Source organism: Capra hircus, chromosome 6, assembly GCF_001704415.2.
Source record: "Capra hircus breed San Clemente chromosome 6, ASM170441v1, whole genome shotgun sequence".
In the NCBI taxonomy this organism is placed as follows: Eukaryota; Metazoa; Chordata; class Mammalia; order Artiodactyla; family Bovidae; genus Capra; species Capra hircus.
In genome coordinates this window covers 101,269,531-101,283,959 of record NC_030813.1, presented here as the reverse complement: position 1 = coordinate 101,283,959, position 14,429 = coordinate 101,269,531, and the positions used below count along the sequence as shown (strand labels likewise).

General features: G+C 40.2%; 1 protein-coding gene across 4 annotated transcripts in view; it reads right to left on the bottom strand.

The window, feature by feature from the left end:
- Positions 1-14,429, bottom strand: part of ARHGAP24 (Rho GTPase activating protein 24) — a 568,165-nt gene that overhangs the window by 2,117 nt on the left and 551,619 nt on the right. For all 4 annotated transcript variants that reach the window (XM_005681855.3, XM_005681859.3, XM_005681858.3 and 1 more), the window contains 2 exons: positions 12,078-12,199; positions 6,071-7,148 (listed from right to left, as the gene is read on the bottom strand). In XM_005681855.3, the coding sequence (XP_005681912.1) occupies positions 6,071-7,148; positions 12,078-12,199 (1,200 nt within the window). The remainder of the gene's footprint in view (positions 1-6,070; positions 7,149-12,077; positions 12,200-14,429) is intronic.

The following is a 14,429-nucleotide window of genomic DNA, read 5'->3' as shown; positions in this document are numbered from 1 at the left end:
GCCTTCTTCAGTGATCAATGCAAAGAAATAGAGGAAAAGAACAGAATGGGAAAGGCTAGAGATCTCTTCAAGAAAATTAGAGATACCAAGGGAACATTTCATGCAAAGATGGGCTCGATAAAGGACAGAAATGGTATGGACTTAACAGAAGCAGAAGATATTAAGAAGAGGTGGAAAGAATACACAGAAGAACTGTACAAAAAAGATCTTCATGACCCGGATAATCATGATGGTGTGATCATTCATCTAGAGCCAGACATCCTGGAATGTGAAGTCAAGTGGGCCTTAGAAAGCATCACTATGAACAAAGCTAGTGGAGGTGATGGCACGCCAGTTGAGCTATTTCAAATCCTGAAAGATGATGCTGTGAAAGTGCTACACTCAATATGCCAGCAAATTTGGAAAACTTAGCAGTGGCCACAGGACTGGAAAAGGTCAGTTTTCATTCCAATCCCAAAGAAAGCAATGCCAAAGAATGCTCCAACTACTGCACAATTGCACTCATCTCACATGCTAGTAAAGTCATGCTCAAAATTCTCCAAGCCAGGCTTCAGCAATACGTGAACGGTGAACTTCCAGATGTTCAAGCTGGTTTTAGAAAAGGCAGAGGAACTAGAGATCAAATTGCCAACATCCGCTGGATCATGGAAAAAGCAAGAGAGTTCCAGAAAAACACTTATTTCTGCTTTATTGACTATGCCAAAGCCTTTGACTGTGTGGATCACAATCAACTGTGGAAAATTCTGAAAGAGATGGGAATACCAGATCACCTGACCTGCCTCTTGACAAACCTGTATGCAGGTCAGGAAGCAACAGTTAGAACTGGACATGGAACAACAGACTGGTTCCAAATAGGAAAAGGAGTATGTCAAGGCTGTATATTGTCACCCTGCTTATTTAACTTATATGCAGAGTACATCATGAAAAACGATGGACTGGAGGAAACACAAGCTGGAATCAAGATTGCCAGGAGAAATATCAATAACCTCAGATATGCAGATGACACCACCCTTATGGCAGAAAGTGAAGAGGAACTAAAAACCTCTTGATGAAAGTGAAAGTGGAGAGAGAAAAAGTTGGCTTAAAGCTCAACATTCAGAAAACGAAGATCATGGCATCCGGTCCCATCACTTCATGGGAAATAGATGGGGAAACAGTGGAAACAGTGTCAGACTTTATTTTGGGGGGCTCCAAAATCACTGCAGATGGTGATTGCAGCCATGAAATTAAAAGATGCTTCCCCCTTGGAAGAAAAGTTATGACCAACCTAGATAGCATATTCAAAAGCAGAGACATTACTTTGCCAACAAAGGTCCATCTAGTCAAGGCTATGGTTTTTCCTGTGGTCATGTATGGATGTGAGAGTTGGACTGCGAAGAAGGCTGAGCGCTGAAGAATTGATGCTTTTAAACTGTGGTGTTGGAGAAGACTCTTGAGAGTCCCTTGGACTGCAAGGAGATCCAACCAGTCCATTCTGAAGGAGATCAGCCCTGGGATTTCTTTGGAAGGAATGATGCTAAAGCTGAGGCTCCAGTACTTTGGCCACCTCATGCGAAGAGTTGACTCATTGGAAAAGACTCTGATGCTGGGAGGGATCGGGGGCAGGAGGAGAAGGGGACGACAGAGGATGAGATGGCTGGATGGCATCACTGACTCAGACATGAATCTGAGTGAACTCTGGGAGTTGGTGATGGACAGGGAAGCCTGGCGTGCTGCGATTCATCGGGTCGCAAAAAGTTGGACACGACTGAGCGACTGAACTGAAACTGAACTGAAGTGACTACGCAGCAGCAGCAGCAGCATGTAAAACACTTGCTGTATTCTATATATTAATAGCTGTATTTTATATATTGATAGCTGTATTTTATACATTGATAGCTGTATTTTTTTAGATGGCTATGTTATTTTAGATAATTTCCTAAAAAATAAAGTTTTCTCCATAATCACTAAGTTCCAAAATACAACTTATTATTTCTGTTGTTCAAGGAGGAACATTAAGCACTTCTTTATTAGATGATATGTCTTAGTAATAGCTGGCATCTTAATTTCTCCTGTTATGAGTGGAAGTTGCAAGTGTATGCTTGAATTGCCATGCTACTGAAATGTGAGAGGCTAATGCACACTTTGCACTCAAAAATCTGATTATTCTAATAATTTTCAAATTAAAATCTCAATTATTTTTCTGCTCTGAAATAATGAGTCCCATATGTTATTTCATCCAGATAATCATAAGAACATTTAAAGATGAATCTGCTCTCCCTTTGTAAGCAACCAAGATTTCTTTTTAAAAAAAGATCACATTCTCTAATTAGTTTAGAAGGCCATTTTGATCACATGATCATGTGTTTTACATAAAAACCTGGTAGTGTGCTGGTTCTCACCCAGAACTATTTCCCAATATATTCTCTTTATATGCTTTGTAAAGTTATTTGTTTTAGAAAAAGAAAAAGTTGGAAGAAACTCAACCTTTAATATCAAGGAAGATTATCCTTTAAAAATATAACTAATGCATTTGTACATATCAGGCAACTGTATGAAACTTCCTGGAATCTGATGGCTGAGTTGAAAATAGAAGAAACCCCTCCCATTGCAAGCACAGACTAACGTTGGAAAAATATGTTAGAGAAGTATTTTTAAAATACAAAGTTAAAAAAATAAAAAGAGCATCTTCAGGGATCAGAACCAAGGAAGAAACAAGTTTAGAACAGGAAGTGAAAGCACATGAGGGGTATTTGTCTCAGACAGAAGCCCTAGAAGCTGCGACTAGGTTTTTACTTTTCACATGGGGAAGAGGAGATCTCCAGTGTAAGAGAGACAGAAGGCTGAAAGTGACTCAACCAAGAGTCTGGAACATCAATAGTCTTTATGGCAAAGAGACTACAAAAACTCTACTCATGGGCTCAGTGAAGTGACAGAATTGAATCAGAAGAGGAAATAAATAAAGGAAATAAATAAATGAGAAAACAGCTTTGAGAAAAACTACCCAAATGCCTCATGGAATGAAAAAAGATGAAAATTTAATATAAGAAAGAGAAATTAACCAAGATGGAGAGGGAGAATGGACTACGAAGGTCCAACCTACTTTAGTAAGGGTTATAGAGAGAAAATTCAGCAAATGAGGGAGATGAAATAAACAAAAGAGGAGATGGATAAATGTACTCCAGGACTGAAAAAATATGTCTTCAAATAATGATACACAAAACTTGAAACAATGGAAAATATATAGCAAGGAGTTATTAATAAAAATAGAAATTATATAGGAATATTAACATCAGAAAAATATTTTGGGCAAAAGTACTATTACTATTATTTTATGATAAAAGGATCAATTCATTAGGGGGATATAAACAATTCTGAACTTGTATTCATCTAGTTCTATAGCCCCAAGTTACTCAATACAAAATATAACAAAATTATAAATAGGTAAATCCACAAGAATTAGGAAATTTTAAGAAACCTTTGTTAGAAATTATAGACCTAGCAAATAAAATTTAGGAGAAATGCAAAATATTTGAACAGCTTGATTAACAGATTTGATCTATTGATCATATATATAATCTCAAACCAATAATTAGATAATACTTCTTACCAGACCAAACGACTGATATCTATAAATGAATTGATCTGACCACAGTATGACAAAGGTAGAAACTAATCTGAGGGAGGGAAGAGCATTAAACTCATATGTTTAAAAACTAAAAATCATATATATCAATGATTGATAAATAAAGTAATATCTATTTATTTCTCCATGATCTAGCTGTCTATCTATCTAGGGAAGTATATATGTACACACATATCTATCATCTATCTAGTCTCAATACTTGTAGAGTTAAAAAGGAATTGAAAGAGAAATATGTAACTTTAAACAGTAATGATCAATAATTACAACAATTACTTCTTATACTTCCTGGCTTGGTCATATGGCAGATCCTCTATCCTGTTTTATCATGGACCTCTTCCTTTGCTTGTCAAGTCAGTAAAAATGCCAGTGAAAGAGGCCAATGAGATGACATTCTGTTGAAACATTCTTTTATTTCATCAAAGTCTCTGAAATGCACCACAGACTCAGAACATAAATGTAACATCAATGTTCTCATAAATGAATGTGTACATTTGCAGCTGTTCAGAATAATGTATATTCTATCTTAATGCAAATTTCAAGCGTCATCTCTTGCTTTCCACTGCTAAGTGCTAATTTACCATCATGCATTGGCAGCAATTCAGAGATTTGGTAGCCATTGGTTCCATAAACTACATTCAGAAAGAAGAGTAGCCTTATAAGATGATAACTCTATTTTTTCTTCTTATTTAGTCTCCTGTCACTTGGCATTATTTAGAAAAATTCAAACCAAGCTTCTGTTTCCAATAAAGTAATTTTTCAATCTAACATGTAAGTATTTTTATTTATTTTTCCATAGCTCTTAAAAATATGTATCTTTTGGCTTGATAATTGATAAATGGATGGGAAACATTAAGATACATGAAGGTCAACTTTATATATAAAGAAAACAACCATGTGCGGTTTAGGGTCATGGAAGCTGTTGAACAGGACAAAGACATTCACGTACCATGAGGATCTTAGAACACGAAGGGGTCTACCAACCAAGGCACAGCCTGGGACTGGGGCTGAGGCCCCTAGAGGGGCTACTTCAGGCTGAACTGAACCTCAGAACTGCTCTTAAGAGTGCACGTCCTTCCCCTATACTACACTGAAAGGTGAACAGAAAAACAATCAGTTTTGTAATTCCTGTAACCCTGGTGAAACTGTGGAGTGTGTTGATATTCAGGTTTCCAGCACAACACTGTACTTGTGGGGCAGCAGCTCCATTTTCTGTATGGCTGCCCCTCAAGACCTAGGAGCATCTGAGAGTCAGGGGCATTGTCAAGGCAGTATGCTCGGCCAATGCCCCTTATCTTTCCCAGGTTACCTCCTTGAAGTTGCTAAGCCAACTCTTCTCTTGGATATTTTATGAGAAGATGTCAACTGGTATCACTTAGGTTTCAGCACAATGGTTTCCTTATAAATCATATTTTTTTGCTTCCCATTCAGGTTACAAGTTTCCTGTCTATATGAATATACTTCATGCTATCACTTTTCTCACCAACTTCCCTGGATTCCAATCTCAGAGTAAAAGCCAAAGATTAAGATGATCTTGAAGGTTCTATGGTACCTCTCTGAGCTCTTTGTCCATCCCACCTCAGGGCATTTCCACTTCTGCTGGATATCTGCATCATTGCCTCCCTACACTTAGAATTATACTCAGCAACACTTCTCACCCCTCTTCCCTGCTTTAATCTTCTACTTAGCATAGGATCAGTTTACTTAGTTATCTGTCTCTTCCAGGGGACTGTAAGCCTGTTTCACAAGGGCTGAATTTTTGTCTTCTTTACTCACTGCTGAATCCTTGTTGGCCTGGTCTGAGCCTGCGAGAGAGCAGACAAGCATTCACCCCAAGCATTCAAACATGGAAATAATGAACAACAGAGATCTGTTTATTTTCCAACTTTTCTTTGCTCTCATTTCATCCTCTTCCTGTGATAACAGACTCCTTGTTCACCAGACATCCCTTACCACTCCTCTCCCCAGCTTTTGAACCTAAATCCATGCTTTTACTAATAACAAGAGGTAGAATTACTGAGCATCTGCTGTGTCCTGGGGACAACGTGTAATGATTTCTTAACATGATTTTGAGGTTGGTAAAGAATATGCCTGCAACGCAGGAGACCCGGGTTGGATCCCTGGGTTGGGAAGATCCCCTGAAGACGTAAATGGCAACCCACTCCAGTATTCTTGCCTGGACAATCCCCATGAATGAAGAGTTGGTCACATCTGAGCAATTTTCACCTTGAGGTAGATTACTACTAGAATTTTAAAATTTTCACATTGGGAAGCTGAGACTCACAGAGATGAAGTGAACTTTCCCTGAGTCACACTGCTTACAAATGGCGAAGGTAGGACCTGAACCCAGGTCTCTGATTGGAGTTAGCGGATTTAACCCAGGCGAGCCTGTCTCACAGGAGGCTGTCGCACCCTCTCTGGCCACTAGGGGCTCCAGGTTTTCCTCACCTCTTAATCCTGGACTCATACTCTATCTTCTGTTTGGTCATCTCCTGTTTCAGGCTGGACACTAAGCTGTGCAGGGCGCTGTGGTTGCTGGTGTTGTTGCTAACGAAGGTCTCACTGTTGTCGCTGCTGCTGGTGGCCCGACTACTGCGGCCGCCCACACTCCTCCGGTCGCTTTTGTTTTCATAGTCCGTGGGGTGGGAGAGGTCGTCCTGCGGGGGCCCATCCAAAACGGGGTCCTCAAAGTTCCCACCGTAAAAGTCTTGCTCCGGGCAGGTGGTGGTGGAGGAGCGGCAAGAGGTGGAGTTCTCAGGCAGGGAGATCTCACAGGAGGAAGTGGACCAGGTGGCGCTGTCGACGCTCTGCTTGTCGTCGAGGCTCATCGCCGAGAACTGCTGGTGGACGTTATCGTAGGTGGAGAGCCTGTTGTGCTGGCCCGACTCTCCCGCTTGCTCTTTCTGCTTATTATCCCTCAGGGTCACGTAGCCATTGGGCAGCCAGCTCATGCTGCGGCCATTCCCGGGGTTCCCCAGGGTATCAGAGTTCAAGATGCCCATGCGCACGGTTCCATTCTGCACGCTGTGGGTGCCCATTTTGGTACCAGACCCCTTCAGGGAAGAGGTCCTTCTGGTCTGTAAGCTCCCATTGGGGGTGGTCTGGGCTTTCTCCAGTCCTTCAGCATTACTGCTGCTGAAGGACCCATTGGTGACAATCCCACTGCCCTTGTTGAAGGCAGGATTCTTTTTGACCATGAGAGGGGGGCTTCTAGAGACATCCAGCTTGTGGATGCTATTCCTGGGGCTGTTGGTTTTGCTGCCTGGCAGAGCTGTGGGGGATCCATTATCCATGCTGCTTCTTTGGGGAGACTCAGGCTTGTCCCAAGAGCACCGCCTTACGGGACTGTCCTTGGTATTATTGTTCTCCTTGTTCTGTAGCTGCCCCATGACAGCTTTCTTCTGAAGGTCATTGTTGTTGTTGCTCATGCCATCCTGGGGCTTGCTTTGCAGCTCTGCATCTTTGGGGAAGAGGCGATCATGTTTGCCAATCATCACTGACATCAGCTGTTGGACCACCACAGTGCCTGGAATTGCGAAGAAAGCAAAGGAATATGAGCAAAACAGTTTTGACTTATCTCCTATTTTGAAAGTGACTTTTAAAGAGCCATATTTAGGTGTACATTCGGCATTATTATTAGCAGTGCCAAACTATGTTTTTAATGATGACAATAGCAATTATTGCTGTTGCTTGGTCACTAAGTAGTGTCCACTCTTTTGTGACCCTATGGAATGTAGTCCACCAGTCTCCTCTGTCCCCGGATTTTCCAGGAAACAATACTGGAGTGGGTTGCCATTTCCTTCTCCAGGTTAGGGAGACAATAGCAATTGCAGCTAAAAACTTCTTGAACATTTAACATGAACTGTATTAAGCACTTTACTTTTGTTAGTTTAGTCGGATTTTTAAAAAATTTATGAATAGATACTGTTATTATCACTATCTAATAAAGGTTAAGTAACTTGACCAATGTCCCAAGCTATGAAGGAGAACAAGAAGAGCTTAAAACCAGAATTAACTAGTTCCAAAGAACAGGCTGTTAATTGGCACACACCATTTCTTGTAAGTTTGACATTTAATTATGAAAAATCTTTCTAAAGAAGTCACTGTGATCTCTCATCTAACTGCCTCAAAATATCAAGATAGTTTAATGGCACCTTGAAGTGGAACCTTCTACAATCTCTAGTGGATATGTGGTCTGTCTTCATAATATAGCAAGTAAATGAAACTCCATAAAACTCTTGCTCAGCATTCAAAAGTTTCAGGGCATTTTAAGTGACATTAGCCAAAATGGTGTAATAAGGATGTACGAGAATCCTCTCTTCCATAAAAGTAACTGACAAAAATGTTCCCAGTCAATATATTAGAAATTTGGAAATTAATGAAAGGCTTGCTGTAATCTGGAGAGTGTTAATTTTTTTTTAAATTGTTGACTCTTGGTAAAGAGCAGCAAGCTCTGTAGTGTTTTAACTCACCCTATTCCCATCCTCCTTTTTGCAGTAGCCTTGAAAACCAACAACCCTCAGTCTTAGTGGGAACCAGAAGTGAAGCAGCCACTGGAATGGAAAAAGCTGGTTTGGAACTCCTTCAAAGCCCCCTTCCCAAAGAATTGTAATTTGACTTGTTTGGTGGTTCCCTGGAAGACCCCACTCAAGAGGCTTGTCTTCCTTTTGTCTGACTAAGGAGTTGACTAGAATGAGCGACATTTCTCAGGGGCATTTGTCAAAAACAATTAGGGGGTTTTTCATTTAAAAGCATGTTTGCCTGAAGCAAGTGGATAACTGTTGAAGACAAAACAACAGGCTAAACAAAAAGCTTAGAAGGAAAATCTGAAGAGATTTCCATAGGAGGTGTTGAAAGCTCTGCTATATACTTGAAGATTCAGAAGATTATGTACATGTATGTATAGGGTTCTGTGTATACTTAGGGCTGTGTGCACCCTCGGGAAAGAACTGAGAAGACCCCAAGGTCTCATTTCCAGTTGATCCTGGAGCTCTGCACAAGCAGGACCAGAATGCTAAAGCAAAGTTGTAAACTGCCTGGCTGAGTGTCAAAAGTCTGGCCCAACAAGCACACGGGGCTCCTTGGTAAAGAATGGGAGACTTACTGGCCTAACTCAAATTCTGAATAGGAAGAAATGTGTTATATCCATCTATATCCTGCACATTTCTGTCATGATTCAAAACTTCTAACATATTTAGATCAGGAATCAGCAATGTGTCAGGTCTGATGCTGGCTAGTGCTGCTCAAACGTAAGTGTTCATAAAAATTATCTGGAGATTTTGTTAAAATGTAGATATTGAGTAGGGCATGAGATTTTATGTTTCTAACCAGCCCCCTGGAGAAGGCAATGGCACCCCACCCCAGTACTCCTGCCTGGAAAATCCCATGGACCGAGGTGCCTGGTGGGCTGCAGTCCATGGGGTTGCTAAGATCGGACATGACTGAGCGACTTCACTTTCACTTTCCACTGTCACGCATTGGAGAAGGAAATGGCAACCCACTCCAGTGTTCTTGCCTGGAGAATCCCAGGGACAGGGGAGCCTGGTAGACTGCCGTCTATGGGGTCTCACAGAGTCAGACATGATGGAAGTGACTTAGCAGCAGCAGCAGCAGCAACCAGCCCCCAGATGATAAGACAACAGTGATAACGGAATAGTAGCCTTGGTATTGCCTAGTGGGATTCACACAGACCTTCTGAATCATAATTTGCATGTCAACAATGTCCCTAGGTGGTTCCTGTGTGTGTTAGAGTTTGAGAAACTGTGTTAGGTGGAAATGTTTCACTTAAACATCTTCTAAGTTAATATTCTCATAAAGCTTTGAGATGGCTTCGGGTGGCACTAGTGGTAAAGAACCTGCTCCCACTGCAGGAGACATAAGAGGCATGGGTTTGATCCCTGGGTCAGGAAGATCCCCTGGAGGAGGGCATGGCAACCCACTCCAGTATTCTTGCCTGGAGAATCCCATGGACAGAGCAGCCTGGCAGGCTACAGTCTATAGGCTTGCAAACAGTCAGACATGAGTGACTTAGCATGCATGCAAGGCTCTGAGATAAGGCTTCATGTTTTTCAAATGAGAAAATTGAGGTTTGGAGAGGTGATGTATAAAATTATATGAGTTCAGAGTGGTTGTGATCACCAGGCCAATCTGAAGGATCCAGGATTTGGGAGTCCCCGTTGACTACATGTTTCAACAATTCTCCCAGGCTCATGTAATTTTATACAGGTTGAATTTAAATACCATACTATAAGCACTTGTGTCTTCATAAGAAACGGACTAGAATTCAGTTTTCCTTCAAAGGTACCTAGGTACTTTAATATATATGCGGGAGACCTGGGTCCAATCCCTGGGTTGGGAAGATCCCTTGGAGAAGGGCATGGCAACCAACTCCAGCATTCTTGCCTGGAGAGTCCCACGGATAGAGAAGCCTGGCCATCTACAGTCTATGTGGTCACAAAGAGTTGGACATGACTGAATGACTAAACAAATAAATACACACACACACACAGCATTCTAAAATGTAGTTTCAATGTGTATTTTTTGCAATGAATTACTTTGCACATGTATCCTTCAGTACATGTACAAGATATCTGTGAGGTATATGATCAGTTTTGACAAACGACAGTCCTGGAAACACTATCTAACCATTTTATAGATAATCCCCTTGTGTCCTTTTGTAGCCAATCGCCTACCCATGGCAACAACTGATCTGCTTTCTGTCACTATACTTTTCTTCTTTTCTGGAATTTCATATAAACACAATTATAGAGTCAGGTCTTTCATCACTTAGCATAATGCTTTGTCATCTTCCCACATTGTTATTCATGTATCAGTAGTTCATCCTTTTCATTGCTGAGTGTGCCTTAGTCACTCAGTCATGCCTGACTCTTTGTGACTCCATGGACTGGAGCCCACCATGGAATTCTCCAGGCAAAAACGCTGGAGTGGGTAGCCATTCCCTTCTCCAGCGGATCTTCCTGACCCAGGGGTTGAACCCAGGTCTCTTGCACTGCAGGCAAATCCTTTGCCATCTGAGGGAAGCCCAGTTTTAGTTTCCATTGATGAACCAATATTGATATATTATGATTATTAACTAAGGTCTATAGTTTATATCAGGCTTCCCTGGTGGCTTAGCAGTAAAGAACCTGCCTACAATGCAGGAGCTGTACAAGATGCAGGTTCGATCCCTGGGTCAGGAAGATCCCCTGGAGGAAGACACGGCAACCCACTCCAGTATTCTTGTCTGGAGAATCACATGGACAGAGGAGCCTGGCAGGCTGCAGTCCATAGGGTTGCAAAGAGTCAGACACAATGAAGCAACTTAGCACGCATGTATGCGTAGTTTATATTAAAATCACTCTCTGTGTGATCTGGGTTTTGACACATGCACAGTGTCATATATCCACTATTACGGTATCACACCGAATAGTTTCATAGCCCTGAAAATCTTTTGTGCTCCAATTATTCCTCCTTCTTTTCTTCCTCAATCCTCTATTGAATCATTAGGATTTCTTATAAAAGCTTTGTAGAGCTTGGTCCATAACTTTTAACATTATCGCCAAGGTAAGACCCTCTTGAGGACTCTATGCAATGTCTCGATGTCAGGATTTTCTACTCTGGTTGTGGGAAATACAGTTATTTCAGGCTTGGTGTGAGGCCCAGGAAAGCCTCAGACAACTGATTTCTGGCACTCTTCCCCATAAAGTAGCATGGAGTCCCCTCCTGCAAGCAAAAATCAGTTCTTAGGTAAAGACTTAAGGGATATCCTCTTCAGATCTCAGAATAATATCTGTGTCTAGTTTTCTCTTTTTTGCTGCTTACTTGAGTTTCCCATCCTCTAATGTTACTCTCAAAGCTCGCCAAGACTGGCACATCAGTGCTACTACTAATGCCCACAAGAAGGAATGGTACTCTAGCAGGGAAACCTGCTGAAAATAAATAGAAGTAACTTTTCATTGTGATAAATAATTTGAGGTATCTTGTAATATAGAAAACAAGAAATTCTTCATGTTTCAACCCAAAGTAAATAAGCAGCATTATCTTAGAGGCCCATGTTTTCTGCCTCTTGAAGTCAGTCCAATAAAACCGGAACTAATGAAAATATATTAACTTAGAAGCATAACTATTTGAAGTTTCAGAAAATTGCATTAAACTCAGAAAGTGAAGTAGACTTTTCCAGTTCTTGTGTGATATTTTACAGATGATTTATGAAAGTTCTGTTAATTTTTCTCGTGAAAATATGGAGGAAATGTTTAGTAACTTATGTTTAGTAAACTCCTCAAAAAATGCCTGGCTCTCAAACATAAGATTTTACATTTGAAGAACCTGAGTCCATAAATGAAATTACCATGGATTCACTTATTTCCTTTGTTTCCTCACAGGAGAGTAGGTTCAGGACAATCAAGAGACAACTGACTGTTCTTCTGATGACGATATATGATAGTAATTCACTTACCCTCCATAATGGTCAAGGGATCTTCCACTTTGGGACGTAGGATATTAGGGCCAAAGACAGTGGCCAAGTTCTGCACACTCATTTTGTTAATTCCTGAATAGGACTGCACTTCATCCAAGAACCTGTTGAGTAAAACAGTATGAACAAAACACAGTGGGGTCAAATTTGTCAGTGGAAAAAAAATGGGTTATCGGGAAATTTACGAACTGGAGTCTGTTCAAAGACAATAATGGATACACAGTCACTTAGAAGTTCAAACATTCTCTGCCAGATGTGAAGAATATATATTGCAAATTTTTAAGGATCAGAATCATAAGGGATCATATAAAATATCTGCTCTGGCCTGGCTTGGCTTCCCCTGTCAGTCACAGGAACAAGCGTGTTTGGATAATGCTAATGTGGACTTGAGATTCAAGAATATGAATTTCTTTCTTATCTCTAAGTAAATATCCAATTTATATACATATTTAATTGGAGAACTATAAAAATAAGCTTGTCTGGTACAATCTCTTATTTCTGAGAAGAGGAATCAATCCCCCTTGTGGGTCAATTTGTGAGCCTCAAATTTATAGTCTACTAAAAAGTGACATCAAACATGATTTAAATTAAAACCTCGGTTCTATTGATATGAGAAATTGCAAACACAAATTGTTGTAACTTGTTAGGTGCTAAAGAATAAGAGCCATGAAACAGCCCTTTCCCGGAATGATTTTAGTAGCAGAGATTGTTTCTGCAATCTTTCAGCTTTTGTTCATTTCCCATGCCCTCTTCATTACTACAAGAGCTTCTATTAATTCATGGCTTATTGATTATACCAATGAGACAAAAAAGAAGCAAGAAAAATATTTTTAGGAAACTTACTTTGTGTGTTACTTAAAATAATGTATTTCATTCTGTGCCAGTCATTGTGCTAACATTAAATTCTCATAGCATCTCTGTGTGAGCTAAATACTATTATTATCTCCATTTTACTGATGAGACACATGAGACACCAGAGAGGTTAAGAAACTTCTCCAAGGACACAGAGTTAATAAGTGGCAGAACTGAGACCTGAACCCAGGTGATCTTACCCTAGAGTCTGGGCTGTTGACTACTATCTCATGAGTTTCTAAAAAGGTGCCTATTTCCACATGTTCACGACTCTTATACATCCTAAATTACAGCAAAATCAAAGGGCAAAAAGTCAAACTACCATTGATTATTTGAAATAGATGAAATTAGTAGCGTTGTGTGCTCACTCAGTCGTGTCCAACTCTTTGCGACCCCATGGACTGTAGCCTGTCAGGTTTCTCTGTCCATGGACTTTTCTAGGCAAGAATACTGGAGTGGGATGCCATCGCCTTCTCCAGGGGATCTTCCTGATCTTGCGCTTCCTGTTGTCTGGCATATCTTTTACCACTGTGCCACCTGGGAAGCTCTTATTAATCATTAATCTCTTTGTTTAAATTTAATATGCTTCATGTATTTCAACTATACTCCAATAACATTTTAAAAATAAATTCAGTGTGTTTCAATCATATATATTTGATTTCTTAAGTAGCAGCACAGACATGGGACATGCCATCCCTGGCCTTACACATGGTCATTGACAGAGAGTATTTCGAGGCACAGTTAGTGTTCTAGCAAAATTGAGTTAAAATGTTTTCTTCAGTGAGTCTTGAGAGAAATGGGAAAAAATAATATATATTAACATTCATCATATGTATAAATATATATGCATATAAAATTTTAAAAAATTTATTGGAGTATAGTTGCTTTACAATATTGTAATAGTTTCTGCTGTATAGCAAAGTGAATCAGCTGTACATATACATATATATGCCCTCTGTTTTGGATTTCCTGCCCATTTAGGTCACCACAGAGGACTGAGTACAGTTCCCTGTGTTACACAGTAGGTTCTCATTACTTATCTATACGTAGTATCAATAGTGTAATATGCTTCATGTTTAAAACAATCATGTGAAATGTGTGCTTTCATTACCCTTTTATCTATTAGGATGGTTAGTCTCAAAGAGGAGAAGAAAATTGCATAAAAACACGTAAGTAGTCAGAGGTAGAATCTGGACTCTTAGACAAATGATTCTCATGCAGGCTCCTTCTGTTAAACAACAGTACAGGGTACATGTACAAACAACTTTGATGGAAGTTCAAAGCAACATATCTTTAATATGTAGAGGTCAGAGAGACTTGAGAAACAACAGATTAGAAAATCAAGCAATTTTAGTGCTCAGAGAAACCTTCGAGATCACCTTGTCAAACCTCTTAATTTTACACAGGCCAACACTGGAGCTCAGAGCAGTTAAGTGATTTTTGTTGTTTTGTTATTTTAGTCACTAAGTCATGTCCAACTCT